The sequence below is a fragment of the Ictidomys tridecemlineatus genome, chromosome 14, assembly GCF_052094955.1.
Source record: "Ictidomys tridecemlineatus isolate mIctTri1 chromosome 14, mIctTri1.hap1, whole genome shotgun sequence".
NCBI lineage: Eukaryota > Metazoa > Chordata > Mammalia > Rodentia > Sciuridae > Ictidomys > Ictidomys tridecemlineatus.
Window position 1 is genome coordinate 12,352,438 of NC_135490.1, and position 16,225 is coordinate 12,368,662.

Here is a 16,225-nt window from a genome sequence, read left to right on the forward strand (position 1 = left end):
CCACTCAGCCTCCTGCAGTCCAGAATGGGCCACTGCGATCTCCCTTCAGCACCCATCAGCCTGGGCCGGTACTATTGGCCGGCCAGGTGCTGACTGGTCAAGAGGCCCCAGACACTCAATGGGAGTGCTGGATCCTCCCAAAGACCTTTCACAACTGCAGCATCTTCACAACCATCAGCGCATGCCCTTGAGGCAGGCTCAACAAAATTATCCCTTGGATCTTTTTTCACACAGAAACAGGTTCTGCAAAGGCAAACACCTTGCCTCACTACATGCCTCCAGAGCCCACGGAGCCCACACTCAGCCCTCTGTCTCCTGACTGCTCCAGGTCACCCTGGCTCGTCCTTGCACACACAGGAAGGTGAGAATGAGGGTAGCTCCAAATGTTACCGCTGTTGACTGGTGACGAGTCCTTGCTTCCCCGATGTTGAAGAATAACACCAAAGAAGCATGCCGAGGCAAGGTCAGAGTAGAGATTAGAAGTTTATTAAAGGACAGCAGAAAAGACTTCTCCCGGAGGAAGAAGGGGACCCAAGAGGTGGGATCAGTGGAAGTGCAGTTGTTTCCCCTTTTTATGGTTTTGGTGATGGAATGTAGGTGGGAAGGCCCGAGGGGTGGGACACAGGTGGGCCAAAGAAGTAATCTGGTCAGGAAGGACTTCTGAGTCAGCACCTTCAAGTTTGCTGGGGGCTGTTCATTAACACTTCTTTGAGGTGGACTTTGGCCTAGGGCCTTTTTGGACTTCATTAACATTCCATGAGTTGTCCTGCTTTTCCCGGAATCATTCCCAGCATGGCCTCCACTTTAGATTTCACTCGGTTTTAGACCCGATTTATCTAACTACACTGACTACCTAACTTTAAATCTGGCTTCACAAACATGCACTTACCACAGCGACAGCGACTGTCCATCCCTGTCCATGGAACAACAGGCTGGGAACACACATGTTGGTATTTTGTACCCAAAAGGAAATCTGAGCAGCATCATTTAAGGAAGCAGACCCTAGGGAACTGATTAAAACAACCCAAACTGCAGGTATCCCATTGTCCAAATCTGCCTTCTGCCATTATCTCAGTATAGTATAGAGGTTAAGTGGTATCAGAGTACTTCCAGGATGGCCAGCGTGTGGTGGTTCCAGGAGGGGGTGCCCCAGAGGGGACGCACACCTTACTGTATGCACCCCTTCATCCAGCTGTTCAACTTTGTAACACCCTTTCATAAATGATTAGTAGCCAGGTCGGATAGAAATTGTGGGTAACCAGGGAAGCTACTATTTGCAATCGTGTCTGAAGGGGGGGCAGTCTTGCAGGACTGCAGCCTTAATCCAGGGGTCTGTACTAACTGGTTAGAGTCAGAAGTGAGCAAGTTGTCAGGGTGCCCTGCTGGTGTTGGAGAAGTGGTAGTTGGGGCACGTCTGGATCGGGAATGTTCTGCGTTGACTGTTCAGAGTATCATAGGAGAAAAGGTGGGTTTTGTTTCTGACTATTCACAGACTACCCTGAGGTGACTGCACCATGTGTCCACCCTCACCTCACCAGCACCATCATCGATCCATTACCATTGTCACCACCACCACCAATACCAATCCCCAGTGGTAGACTGAGCTTAGAGACCATATGGCTGCCAAGCCTCCACTGAATTCTTTCTCTACCTGGTCCCTGTAAACACCCAGCTCCCCTTTAAGTCACCCTGCCCGCTTCCCTGTCTTCAGTCGTTCATTCTGCGGTGTATGTGAGGCAGTGTGTGGTGTACTCAAAGAATATGTGCACATTAAGCTTGAGCTTTAGCTGTGCATAAAAAACTTTGACCCCTCTTCAAGAATTTAAGGAATGAGAAAAGGTATTTTGGGGCAGGAGCTAGAAGCCCTAATAGGATTTGGGGATGAAGACTGCCATAATGTAAGATGGAGAAAATTACAGCAATGAAAGGGAAAAACCTAGAAATAGTCTAGAGAATTAGAATCCAGAAACATAATATGAAAGGGTCCTGTACACCCCACAAGGGCAGACCCCCATCACAGAGACATCAGTTTCATTCACTCAATATCAATTCAGTTTTGGCCTCCCAGCCGCCACACAGGAGTCCCCTGACATCTTGTTCCGGCTACACAGTACACGTGGGAGTGGCAGCAGTGATGTCCAAGGACAAGGAGGTCCTCTTCGGGGCTTCATGTACCTCACACTCTAGGACCAGGAGAGCTAAGTGTAGACTGGGGGCCACTATTGGAGAAGTGGGGGCCCTCCTCTCAGGCAGGAGAGGAATTTGACTGTCTCCATCACACCTCAGGGTTGAGAGGAAAGCCTGGCAAGAATTTCCTGTTAAATGCAGATCACATGATTAGAGCCTGAAACCTGCCACATTCAACAAAGGGCATGGTCTCCCCAGTGCAGGGTGGGTGCTCAGGGCCAGCAGCAGGGCAGAGACACCTGGCAGCTCAGACTCAAGGGCAGCCAACAGCATATTAGGACCCCAGTGAAGATAAACTGTGACTCTAGCACCCTGGATCTTTTTTTTTTTTTGCACCAGGGATTGAACCCAGATGCGCTGAACCACTGAGTCACATCCCCAAACATTTTTATGTTTTTAGCAGGGTCTCACCAACTTGCTAAGGCTGACTTTGAACTTGCAATCTTCCGGCCTCAGCCATCCGAGTCCCTGGGATTACAGGCTTGCACCACCAGGCTCTACAGAACCCTGGTCTTTTGTGAAAGATGCTGAATCGAGGGTTTTCTAGCAGCCAAAGAGCAACTAAGGAGGTCCATCTAGTCCAGGTCACTTCCTTACAGCCCAGTCCCTGCCCCTCAGGCTTCCCTGCACATTCCCTGCAGACTAACCTTTCTCATGAGGTCCCAGGCCTTCGGCTCCCCAGGCTACCACTCCTAACATCTTTTCCCTGGCTGCCTCACCTGCCAACTTACCTGGAGCTGCATGTCCGGTGTCCTGACAGGCCTCAGGCTGGCTCCTAGCTGCACTCAGCCTTTAACCTGTGCCCCCCTCAGAGCATGGCAAATATCATACGCAACAACCAGCACTGAGAAATGTCAGTGCCAGACTATGACACTGACTACCCTGAGGTGACTGCACCATCAGGTGAGCAGAAGAATTAGGCCATTCACCTAATGTAGATGAGGCTGTGGAAGACAAACATGATCCACGAGTGGACTGGCAGCACACTCCACAGCCAAGGAGGCCAACCACAGAACCAGCCCCGCCCAGGGCAGCAAGGACCCATGAGGTCAGCCAGTTAGGCTAACTGGCTGTCCTGCAGCTCAGGGCTCACATTCCCCTGTGGTAGTAGGTGGAAGAACCAAAGTGCAGCTCCATGGGGAGGCACGGTTGGCAGGAAGGCAGAGGAAACTTGATGCGACCTAAAGAAGAGACAAGGACAAACACTAGGGTTTTCTCTTTTAATTATTTACCAGATAAAAAAGAAAAAAATAGTGATTGTTTCTCTTCACCCCCAACATTTCCGATTACCAAGGTGGAGTGGGAGAGAAATGCGTTGATCAGTGATTCGAGCTCCTGGCCTGGAGCCACTCCTCCACCCCAAGCAGGAGGGTCAGGGCAAAGGGTCCGGGCAGAATCCTTGTACCTGGGCAGCAGAGTGGCAGTGTGGCTGTCATCTTCTCTCCTCCTTGCCGGAGCATTCAGACCCTCTCCTGCCTGCCGCTCACAGCTCCTCCCCCACTCATCAAAGGAAGTGGGAAGATGGGACCATGAGGGGCAGGGACAGTGCAAAGCAAGGCCTGGGGAAGCACATGGCAGATCCAGCAGAGGGCCACAGCCGCCTGCTCCTATTGCACATCCTGGCTCAGATGCCCACCCTGAGCAGTGGTCTATGAAAATGCTTTCCAGATTTAAACAGGGAGTCTGTTGGTGTGTGCCAGGCTCAAGAGGGGAGGTCTGATATTGTGTGGAAGTTTTACCATGATGGAGCCAGAGCAAAAACATTGCATCTTTAAAAAAACATGGGCTTTAGACAACTCAGGAGCTCTGTAGTCACCTGGGCTTTTCCCCACTCACGTTCAAAAGAGCAAGAATAACCCTTCCCCAACAGCAGATCTTCTGCATACCATGGAAGAAGCTGTGTTCACCAACCACAGCAGCCCCACACAGCTGTCAGGACCCTAAGCCACTCAAGCATAACCTCTTTTTCTGAACACCTGGAGAATCTGACAACCCTGGGAAAGAAATTTTGTACACTGTGTGTTTCTCCACGAAGCAGCTGCTATTAAGTCCCCCCAAATAAATCTTGTGTTTGATTTTCATTTCCATCACCAGTGAAAATAGAATAGGACAGGAATAAGCTGTTTAACAGACATTACAACAGAATAAATCCCTCTCAAAAACCACGGGGCTGGGAGAGGACTGACTGATTTGGCGGAGCTGCACAACTTTCACCTTCATCGGCTGGAATGCAGCTGGCGGGTGAAGACAAACCTAACTGAGCCAACGGCAAGAACTGCAGGCTATGAGACGACAGGTCAAACACAGAACTGTATAAATTGTGGCACTATAAAGATGAGAAGGCAGGTCCATGATACCAGTGGAGCAAGGCTTTGGAGCATCGCTTCCAGAAATTCTCTGTCCTGTTGTAAGTGGGAGCATCCAGACACATCAGTGGTTCTCCTTCCTCCTCTTCCAATAAATTCTGAATGTTTCTCATTTAAATTACTATGTACACACACAAAGCTGGTCTCTCTTTTACATGAGGGTCCTTCGTTGAGGGTCCTTCAATGGCTTTAGAGAGCTGGTTCCAATTGCCTTTTTGGAGATTTACTGCTTGGGACCAAACCTGCAAAGAGAAGAAATACCAGCTCTATAACAGGAAGATCTTTAAATGAAAATATCTTGGGCATTTAAGGGACTGAATCTTCATATAAATAATGAAACTCCCTTCTTTTTGGGGCCTAGGTACTTGGAAAATAGAATACGTGGACAGGAAGCCATCAGTCTGCGCCTGGTTTCTCTGTTAGCCAGAAGGTCATATGCCCACAGGCAATCCTGGAGAAGAGCTCCATACCTCCCTCTGATAAGGACAGTTTCTCAAGTTCAGCTTCAAGTTCAGCATCCGAGATCCTAGGGTTAGGCACACTGTTGGTATAAAGCGTCTCGTGGGGGTTGTCGGGCAGGTCCAAAGGTTCTTTGGTGGTGTCCTGAAGGAGGATGTCCAATTCCTTCTCCAGTTCCTCACTGTCAAAATCTGGGAAGAATAGACAACATAAGAATATGATAACTCTGGGGAGGGAATGCATTCGTGCATTCAGAACTCGGCTTATCAAAACCCAGCTCAGCTTACAAGATACCTCAGCCTCCTTGCAGGTTAAAAGAGTTACATGAATTGGGAGACAGATATGATTTTTCCATATGCAAAGCTAGGTATACTCTGCTAACCCCATACAATTGACCCACTTCCCCTTATTATTGAAGAAGGACCTGCCAGTCAGAAGGCTGTGAGTAAGGATCAGTGGATCAGAATAGCTGCTCAAGGATGAAATGGTAATTCTCTCTAACTGCTCCTGGATGACCCCAGAGGGGGCTGCCAGCACCATGAAAAGTAAGTCCATTGTCCCACCTGTCACACCACAAGGAAGCAAAGCCTCTCAGGAAGGAATAAAGGGAAAAAGGAAGGAAGCGGGGACCTTATCAGCTTACCTAAACCATTGGTTACCCCACCAGCCAGAGTCTGAGAAACTTCGTCCTGGGTGTCACACAGCTGTAAGACACAAGTGTAAAGCCCTGAACTGGGAATGGTGGCTTACAGCGTCACAAAGTCTTTAGGGAAAAATGTTTAGGATTACAAAGCATCTGAGAAACCCAGGAAAGGTTCTTCAAGGTTATAAGGGTATGAGGTTAGAAATCTGTCCCCTGAAGCATGTATCCCCCCGGCCCCTTCCTGTACCTCCTGGATCTGATCCACGAGGCTCTCTGCCTTCTCCACTGTGACATCCTTCATGGAGAGCTTGAGGGCTCCCACCCCCGCCTGGTAGGCATTGAAAACCTAAAGAGAAGGCCAAGCTATCAGTGCAAATGACAAACACTTGATAAAATACAGACAATACTTCTTCATCACCCAAGAGTGCTTTGGGGTTTTTTTGGCCACCCAAGTTTGATTCACCACACACCCACTTAGGCCAAACTTCTGGACAGGAAAGGCAAAGGCAACCCCAGCCACACCCACAGAGAAGCCAGGTCTCCTCCCAACAGCATGGCCCTGGGGTGAGGAGGAGCAGCGTGTGCCAGAGACCAGCCAGGTGCTGGTGCAGAGGGGATGTGGCTACCATCTGATCTGTCTGGGAGGCATAGATGCGGTCCAGGATGCCTTGAACAGTGTCCAGCTTGGCATGTAGGGCTTCAATGCGTTTCTCTGTCCGTTGCTTGGCCTTGAGAGACCTCAGTGCCTAAGAGACATGAAGACTTAGGTCAGGCTAGATGTGGCAGGTCAAAGGGCGAGAGACAGAGGGCCCCTCGAAGATAAGATCTTCCCAGGCCTACTGCTGATTCGTTTATAAAACAGGCAGACCCTGTTCCCCTGACCCCAAGCATGCTGCGCTCTGAGCTGCTGGCACCTCTTGCTGCCAGCCTCAGATGCTGCCACGCAGCTGGAGGGGTCAGAACTCACCAACTGCTTCTTTCCTGCTCGGCATGCCCGGCGGGCTTCCTCTTTACACCTAGGAAGCAAAGGACAAATGAAAGGATTGTGCCACAGGACAGGTGGCGTGGTCCTGAAGAGTCCCTAAGAATAGAACTGAGTGAAACTGATCTCAGATCTGAAGATCAAATCCCCATGGCCAGAACTGTGGTGCCCAGCAGCCCCCTGCCAAACTCTGAGAGCAAATCAAGATGCAGCAGTTGTGTGTGGAAAGCAAGATGACCAAGGAGAAGCTGAAGCCCTTGGGGAGAAAACGTGCGAACATGCTGGGAGATGACAACCTAGGATGCATGCCTCCGCCTCCCCCCATGCCTGCTTTTCTCTCACTGAGGCACAGAGTCACGGCTCTAACTCAATGTCTGTCTGTCTTCCTTTTAGATGGGTGTCTGTTACGAGGGACCCCTGTACAGGTATCCCAGAGAGGGAGTAGGAGTCCCTCAGGGTACTCAGACTTATCTTGCTCACCGACGTGTCCCATACCCTAAGATGATGTCAGCTGGATAAACGCTGGCTAACAGAACTTGGGCATGGAGAGGCATAAATAAGACATTAACAGTTACAATCTTTGGGGGAGGAACTGACTTATATTTCCTTGTGATACTCTGTGTTTTTTAAGGTTTTTGCATTGAGCAATTAGTGCTTTTGTCAGTCAATAAATAACTAGGATTTCTTTGCAAAGAGCCCCAAGACACCAGGGCTCCACACCTGGCCCAGCCCTGCCTGGCTCAGGGAGTTACCTCTCGGCTTCCTGGGATAAGGACTCCACCTTTCGTGAGAGAAGCTGCTCACTCTGCATCAGCTGGTAGACCCCGACATCTACATCGTTGACAGGAGACACCTTGGCATGAGGCCCCCGGGCAAACTTCACAATCTGGAGACAGAGACAAATTACTGAGGCCCTTAGACACATGCTAAGAAATTTCCAAGCAGTCAGGGGGTGGGCATGTGCATGCAAATGAATGGATGCTCTTCCCCACCTTTTCTCCATTCTGCTCGAGGACAGTGACTCTCTTCTCCTTCTGCAGTTGCAGCAACACCAAGTAGAAGGTCCTCTCGTCTGGGCAGGAATTAGCGCAGAGGGTGCTCAGCTCTGACAGGGCCACCACAGGATGGGAGGAGAGGGGCGAGTGCTGGTACAGGCGGTAAACCTCCTCAGCCTTTTCCTGCAGGGAGAGCAAAGGGGCCCACAGGCCCTGGTCACCGCCGAGGAGGCAGCACGCGGTGACCCTGAGCTCCAGACCATGAAGACATCAGGCAAGAGTAGGAGCAGCAACCCCGCCCCCACAATGTAGGAGAATCTTAAAAAGGAAAAAAGATGTGTGTGGTTTTCAACTTTGGAAGAAAGTTGGTGACTATATGAATGAAATGAAGCACATGAAACTGCTGGCACTTCCACCTGACACTTTACATTTCTGCTTCTCCCTGGTACTGTGGCTCCTCCAGTGAGGAATGGCGGTGGGAACTATGACAGAATGAGCCCTGAACTAGAGCTGAGCCCGACTTCCAGCCAGGCTGTGCGACTCTCACTGGTCATCAGCACCCCTTTCACAAACCAAAGAGGGTGGATGAGATGATGCCCAAACCCCCTCCAATTCTAGTCTCCATTTTATCCCAACTGGAAATACTGCAGCCCAGACACAAATGCCACTGAGCCCACAGTCTTAAGGGAACAGTGGGTGAAGAGGACGGAGGTAATCAGTGAAAAGACTAAGAAATACAAGTTCCAAGAAAAAAAAAAGTCACTGTTTCTAGATGGGACAATTACTTCTGTAAACAAGTATTTGCTGATATATGTGTAGGGTGCCTCGAAAATACAGGGAAGGAAATCTGGAGATTTGGAAATTTAGTTTTTGGTACTGGGGATTGAGCCCAGATGCATTTTACCACTGAGCCACATCCCCAGTCCTTCTCATTTTGAGACAGGTCTCACTAAGTTGCTAAGGCTGGCCTTGAACTTGCAATCCTCCTGCCCCAGCCTTCTGAGTTGCTGTGATTACAGAGTGTGCCACTGCACCTGGCTGGAGGTTTCCTTTTAAAAAACTCTTTGAGCAGAAGCTGAAGGGTGAGTAATCCCAAGGTGAAGTAGGTGGAGGGATACCTCAGGCAGCAACCATGAGCAAAGAAGTGTGAGTCGATGGGCTTGTGTTCTTGTCTGGAGGAGAAGGCAGCGAGGGCAGAAGCACTTCTTTGCTATGCAGATGGAGTATCTTACACACCGTCCTTTGCTCTGCCAGTGGTAGGCAGTCGCAGGACTGTCATGACTAGAGCATGACTAGAGCTGACAATTGAGAAGGACAGACTATAGAGTCAGGGTTAGAGGTTGGGAGACCATTGACACAAAGGAAGATGTGGGGCTGAAACGTGGTAAACAGGAGAGAGAAGAGGGGGATTCAAACAAAATTTAGAAGAAGCTAGCAGTTCATGATAACTAAGTACAGAAGGAAGAGGCTAGGTTCCAACTTGAGTAACTGGTAGATGGGATGCTATTAACTAATAGCAAAAATTCAGGAAGGAAAGCCTATTTTAAAGGAAGATAAAACATACCATTTTGGATATGTCTGGGATGCCTGAGGGGTATCCAGGAAGATACATACAGCAGATAATGGGACATACAAATCTGAAGCCCAGAGGAAACAGCAGGGGGACCAGGACAGCACAGAGAACGCTCAAAGTCCTCAGCACACAGCAGTAATCAAGATCCCAGGTAAGTGAGACTACCCAAGGACACTCAGGGAGGAAAATAATAAGCTGAAGAAGACCAATGGTCAAGCCGTGAAGTGACCCACTACAGACCTAGCAGGGCTTCTTAGAAAGAAACAAGGAGCATCTGTGGTGTAAAGAACAGATTCGAGAAAAAGGGAAATTTTAAGAAAATGGTCAACAGCATCAAAGATAGCAGAAGAGTTTTTAGACAGAAAGTAAACTTTTCATTAGATTTGACTGTCCCAGAAGATAATAACCCTACAAAGCTACTGTGATAAGGAGTTTGGTGTCCATATATAAATCAATTAATCGTATACAGCATTAAAGGTACTAGAAAACTGCCTATTTGGAAAAACAAAGGGCTTTTCCTCACCATACAGACAAAAACAAACAAACAAACAAAAAACAACAACAACAAAAAACACCCTCAAGTGTTGAAATCTAAACTGGAAAAATAACAGTATAAAGTAATTAAAATAAAATATAAAAGAATATCTGATTAAGTTTGAGGCAAAAGATGCCTTCCTAAGCAAAACCAGAAATTCAGTAGACAGAATGGAAAATGTAAGAGCTCTAACTGCAGAAATATAAAAACTTGTGGATGATAAAAGTTTTAACAGTACTGTGGTTCTACTGAGTCTGAAGATTTATTTTTCTACCATAAATTAAAGGTAAGCAACAGACTGGGAAACAATATTTACATCCCTAATGCCAAATGTGTTTTAGGTATCTATCTCCAATACACAAAGAACTATAATTCAGGAAAAAAGACAAACAATGTAACATAAAAAGGCAAAGGATATATGTGGGCGATTCACACAAGAGAAGTCAGTGGCTAGTGAACAAGTAAAAAGATGCTCAACTCACAAAGAGGAAGTAATTCTTTTAAATATTTATTTTTTAATTGTAGTTGGACACAATACCTTTACTTATTTCTTTTTATGGGTGCTGAGGATCGAACCCAGGGTCTTGAATGTGCTAGGCAAGCACTCTACCGCTGAGCCACAACCCCAGCCCAAGGAAATAATTTCGAAGGATTAATGTTACCCAGTGCTGATAAGAATGTGGGGAGACTGAGCTAAGACACTCTTGATCAAAGATTAAATTAGTACAAACTTAAAAAGTAACTGGACAATTTTTGTTAAAAAGTAAAAGGTATGCATGCACTTCTAGAAATCCATTCTATGAAAATAAAAGTGCAGGTATACCAGATGTACACATAAGAGTATCAAAGTGCATTTAGTTTAATGGAAAAATGGAGAAAGAACTTGGAATAAATTACATGTCCACCTGTGGGGAAAGTATTGCATAATGTGTAGCATATTACTACAATTATTTCAGAGCCATCAAAAAGAATGAAGTGGATCCATATTGTGTAGGACCTGGAAAGATGCTCATGGTATACTAAAGTGAAAATAAGAAAAGCCGGGTGCAGACCAACTTCATTTCCAGGAAAAAATAAATGGAGTGAATATATACCCATTCATTCATTCAACCAATATTTATTGACTGTCTACTATGCACCAGGCACAGTTCCAGGGTCCCAGAGTGTCTCCCTTCTAGTAGGAGAGTCAAGGGATAAACAAGTGAAAAAGTAAGGTTTTCCAGTTAGTGCTAAAAACAATACAGAGAGTAATATAATCAATAAGAAAAGACATATGTCTATAAGCACACACACACACAAAGGAGAAAAGAACACGCCCAAAGAGACAAAAATGCAATGAACGAGAGGAAACTGTCAATTCCATGTACAGTTTTTTAAATAGCAAAGTCATGGGCAATTTTCACTTTTTTGTATTTTTTCAGTACTGTTTTAAAGAAAGTAAAAATTTACTCACTGTTTTCCATACCTGGACCTGGGAAAAAGCAATCTCCCTCATGAGCAGGGTTTCTTTCCATATCTAGACCCTTCTAAATCCAGATAAACCCCTTTCATTTCACAAATGTAAACAAGTCCCCATCCCCCAAGAGAAAACAGGAGTCACCATGAATATGAAAGCAGATGTCACTGAATGAGACATAAAGTAATGTTGAGTGATGTGAAATGGACACACAATTAACAGTACAGAGTTAATCTACAGAGTCTGAAGATTTATTTTTCTACCTAAATAGCTCTGAAAAATTACGGTAAGTTCTGAGAGAACAATGTACTTCCCTATCCACCCCCATTCTTCACCTTTGCTCTCAAAAAGATTAGGACTCCAAAACCGTATCTGCGGAGCTCAGTGGATGCACCTCTTCTTGCTCCAGGTTGGGGAACATATGGGGTAAAGGCCTGAAAAGAGGACCTAAGCTTGGCCCAGAAACACCAATGCACCCTGCAGTCTCCATGGGGACAATGACTGAGGCCTGGAGAGGAGGCACGTGGGAGGCAAGAGAGCCTGAGGCAGGGGAGGGGTGAAGAAAATGTGGGCTACACAGTAGAAAGTCACAAAGGACTGGGAAGACTGCTAGATTTCGGGATTTCCCCTCAGCCTGAGGCAGACATCACAGGGGTCTGTCAAGATGAGGGGAAATGGATGCTTCTCCTGGGATTCGGGTGGGGAATAGGGATTCTGCTGGCTCCAGCTGTGTGGAAACCTCCAGAGACTTGCAAAGCCTCTGAAGTTGGGCTTGAGTTTCAAAAATAACCACGAGGGCAGCACACTTTCGCTACCTGGTATTCAGTTAACTCTGTAAACACAAACAAACTTAAAGGTTCCCACAACCTTTCCATAGCAGTTTTGGCAAGAACAGGGATCATAAAAGAACCAATCTGTAATGGGAAAAGCTTGGTAGGTTTGGCAAATAAAGAAAGAGAGCATCAAAAGAGAAGGTGACAGAATATACAGAGCAAGTGACTGACTGACGAGACACGTGACAAGACGGGTAGGCAAAGACTCAAGGGCATGTGTGAACAGAGGAAGGCACTTCCCCTCAGAGTGTAGGAGACAGAGGGCTTGGGAGGTTAAACTTGAGGAGGAAGAACAGAACACTGAAGCCCTGGGTGAAGAGTCCACAGAGTTGAAGGGCAAAGGATGGTTGGGGGGGAATGGGAGGGACCAAGAAAACTGGGCTGTAGAGTGGCTTTGAGGGGGTTCCTACAGCTGTGGACCATGAATGGGGCCCCATCAGGGTGACAAGGACAGTGGGGCTGACTTAAGGCTGTGGTTCTGCTGTGTGACTCCTGGTGAGGAACAAGAGTTGCTGCGGGCACTGAGATGGCATTAGTCGGGCACTCAGTGTTTGGCCTAGAGGCAAGAGTGGCCCAGGAAGAAGCTGCTGAGTGGGAGGCAAGAGGGCTCCAGGCACTGGCTGACTCTTGAGGGAAAGGAGCAGGATGGTGCAGGGGGTGCAGGGCAAGCCATCAGTAAGCTGGAAGCGGAAATGAGGAGATGCAGGGTGGGAAAGTAGAGCTAGTTTGCTGATTAGGGGTAAGCAAAATTGGAACTCACAGGGTTCTCAGAAATCCAGGGAATTTCGTGTCAGCAAACTACAAAAGGCAAAGCATTTCGTAAACTGTAGTTTATTGTTAATCCCTACAAATACCACAGCAATTGACTACTTGTTACTGACAATTCTTAGACAAAGTGTCATCCTTGAAACATAATAGTCTAACAAATACATAATGCTACCAAGTACAGGGCATTGGAAGTCAGGGAAACTCAGGTATCAACTCTTGTCACCAGCTTAAAAAAAGACAGTCTTCTCCTAAGAATGTATGTGCAGGCTCCTGCCCCAGGTCTCTCCCTCTTGCATACATACCTTGAGCAGCTCCACGGCCACAAGTACCTCCTCAGCTGGAACCTTGTTATCCCCCAGCATGTTAGAAAGAGTCCACTTGAGGGGCTTCAGCAGGAAGACTCCAACCCCCCAGGAGATCCAGCTGCTGTCTACACTGGCCATGAAATCTGACTCACGCTGCAGCTCCCCTCGACTGCAGGGAGAGAAGAAAATCATGAAGTAGCACTTCATGCAATATTCCATTCCAGTCCCTAGTGGCCCCATAACCCACAAAGTGGAATTTTATCATCATCATAATGACCTTTTATTAGATGTCTACTCCGTGCAGCTACTGGAAGCAGCACTGTTTCTATTCCAGGGCTAGGCCTTACAACACTCTGCAGATAGATAGTGTCATCAGCATTTTAACTAATGAGGAAACTGAGGGTCTGAGACGGTAAGGAGAAAGTCAAATGGAAGCCATGATTTGTCTGGCTCCAGAAAACAAGCGCTTCACTGAGACTCCAGAGTCACAGGGAGCTACTGGGCCTGCACTGAGAGTTCCTTTCACAAACAGCTCAAAACAATCAAACGAAAACAATAATGATCACTGTCAAATGCAAAACAGAAGGAAGAAAACAATGATATACAGGGACAGGGCTTTCTGCTATCTCTAAGCTAAGGTGGAAATGAGATGTGTTTCTTGGTACTGGTAACATGACAGCTGCTAAATTCACTGAACACTTGCCATGGTCAGTTGGATTTGAGCCCAACTGTCTGACCCTCAAGCAAAGTTAATTCCTATGCAATGCTGCTTCCATGGGGAAATATCTCCCTCAGAATTTCTTCAGGTGTCAGACCCAATCAGGCACCAGGTAGCTTCAGTAGAGAATCAGCAGTCAAAAGAGGGGGGCATCAAGATGTCAAAGGTCTCTGGACAGGAAGAGGTAGATGATGATTGTCCTTCTATCATAGGAGGACCATTCTGGTCATATCCCTCAATGACTTCCTCCGCTACTGTCTGCACTGTTCTCCACTTTAGGCATAAAGCAAAATGTTTTCCACACCATTTTTTTTTTTTTAAAAGAGAATTTCAGAAAGACCTGTACATCAAGGTTGGCTAAGGAATGGTACTGAGAACAGGGAAAGGGAGACTGCTTAATCAGAAAGTGCAGCAAACTAAAAATGCATATCAGAGTTGACTTTCTCCTTTCTTTCACGGAGGGAGGATCCATGATAGGTTGCCTGGTCTAAGTATACATAAAGTGAAGTACAAATGATTTAAAATGTGAAGATCAGTCCTCTGTGTGTATCCTAGCTGTGTGACTCTGAGTTCCTCAATCTGTGTGACTCAATTTCCAAGATTCTTTGATGAGTATAATTATATCATCTTGCTGTAAGGCTCCTGAGATGGTCAGGTGAAATGGAATATGTAAAGTATCTGCATACCGTGAAGTGCTGTGCACCTACTAGAACTTAAGAGTGTCACCTCCTCAGGTACCTCCAAAACACTGTGCCTGTCACACACTTATTGCCTACAGACCTCTTCAAGACCCTGGATATTCAGTGAAATCCTCACTCTCCTTTATGTCCTCTCTGTTCCAGTCTGTGCTGGGTCAGGCCAGGAAAGGCCAGACACATGACCTGTGCCGGGGTTTGCTGGCAAGATCCCTAAAACCCTCTTCTCCATGAATTCTCTCCTCTTAGCTTTGACCTTCCTTGTTTAATGAATCCTGTTTCCTAGACCTTCGCTTCAGGGGTAACTCAATTTTGGAGGCCTTTAGGAAATAACTACCTAACGGGATTCCAGCCCTGACAAGTCATTGTCACCTCTGGCAGGCTGGTTTCTCATCTGAAACCCATCGTATCGGACTTCCCCGGCCTCTGGAAATCCCCCAGACCCTTATTCCTCTCCCTCTAAACATCCCCTCGCCCAGCCTTCTCCTTGTCTTCCTCCACTTGCCGTACAGTGGGCGCCTACTCTGGGCCAGACCCCAAGCAGGGCGCGGTGCGCTGTCGGAGACAGGACCGGGTCCCGGGCCTCGGGGAGCCGCCCCCCGCCCGCCCCGCCCGCCCCGCCGCGGCCCGGCCCGCCCCTCACCGCAGCAGGTCCTGCAGCACGGTGGCCAGCCCCAGCGGGACGCTGCCCTTGCGCTGAAAGGCCTCCTGCAAGTCCCGAAGACGCAGGCGCACCACCCCCTGGCGGCGGCTGTGGCTCAGCACCAACGGCGCCCAGAAGCCCATCTTGCTGTCCCAGTCGGTGCTGTTCACCTCGCGACTCCTCTTGAAGGCTGAGAACAGGAAGGACATGCGCTCCTCATCCTCCTCCCACTCGGGGGGCAGGAGGCCCGCCGGGTCTCCCCCGGCCGGGGCCTCGGCCTCCCGCTCCGGGGACCACATCGGAACCTCAGCCCCGCCAAGGATCCGAACACAACCCCGGCCCAGGTCCCCTTCCGCCCTAGTTCCCTCCCGGCTTCCGTTCCTGGACTACCTTCTGCTCTGTCGTCACGTCACCGCCGCCCCCAGCGTGAAATAAGTCCTGAAGAGACTCACGGCGCAGGCGTTGCGCAGTCCTCCCTTGGCCAGGAGGCGGGATGATGACATTATCTTCGGAGAGACGCAAAGCGCTTGCGCCGATTCCTCCTTCCAGGGTCTTTGTGCGGAAAGAAGGGCCTTGCGCACGCGTAGTAACCATAGCGTCGGGCGAAGCGGAAAGTCGCGCCTGCAGAAAGCGGGGTGCGGGTTTCAGGCACCTGGACTCCGTGCCTGCGCTGGAGCCTCCAGGAGCGGCTGTGGATCTCCAGCTGCGGATCTCGGGGTACTGCTCCTCGCCGGCAGTTCTTGCTTAGACCTTTCACGATGGTATTAGCGGATAAACAGAACTGTATGTCACTTGAGCTCTGTGACAGAACGCACGCTCATTTCTAGAGACGTTTGAAGTTCTGCCGCTCTTGCTCCGCACCTGCTCCGGAGTGTGTCTGCATCCTACGGATGCTTTAGGGTTCGGCCCGATTCTGACTCTTCCCCGACACCTCCCTCTGTTAAGCTGTCTGGTTCCCCGCCTCGTTCCCCCAGCACAGGACAGGACAGGACTCAGAGCTCGCTCACCCGAGCACTGAAGAAAGTACTCCAGAAACTGCAAGGTGCATAACTTAAATCTTGCCCTTC

The 16,225-nt window shown here is 48.3% G+C and overlaps 1 protein-coding gene across 2 annotated transcripts; it reads right to left on the reverse strand.

Annotated features, from left to right (window-relative positions):
• Positions 1-3,393: 3,393 nt before the first annotated feature.
• Positions 3,394-15,548, reverse strand: Chmp7 (charged multivesicular body protein 7). 2 transcript variants are annotated; one of them, XM_078030878.1, is made up of 10 exons: positions 15,159-15,547; positions 13,100-13,271; positions 7,630-7,815; positions 7,390-7,523; positions 6,623-6,671; positions 6,282-6,401; positions 5,903-6,001; positions 5,656-5,716; positions 5,024-5,203; positions 3,394-4,795 (listed from the first exon to the last, which is right to left on the reverse strand). In XM_078030878.1, exons 1-10 carry the CDS (start codon positions 15,455-15,457, stop codon positions 4,743-4,745), a joined length of 1,353 nt encoding a protein of 450 aa, XP_077887004.1. In that variant the 5' UTR covers positions 15,458-15,547; the 3' UTR covers positions 3,394-4,742. The 2 variants fall into 2 exon arrangements, with proteins under 2 accessions (XP_077887004.1, XP_077887005.1); XM_078030879.1 differs by lacking the exon at positions 5,656-5,716 and having other exon boundaries at positions 15,159-15,548.
• Between the last annotated feature and the right edge of the window lie 677 nt (positions 15,549-16,225).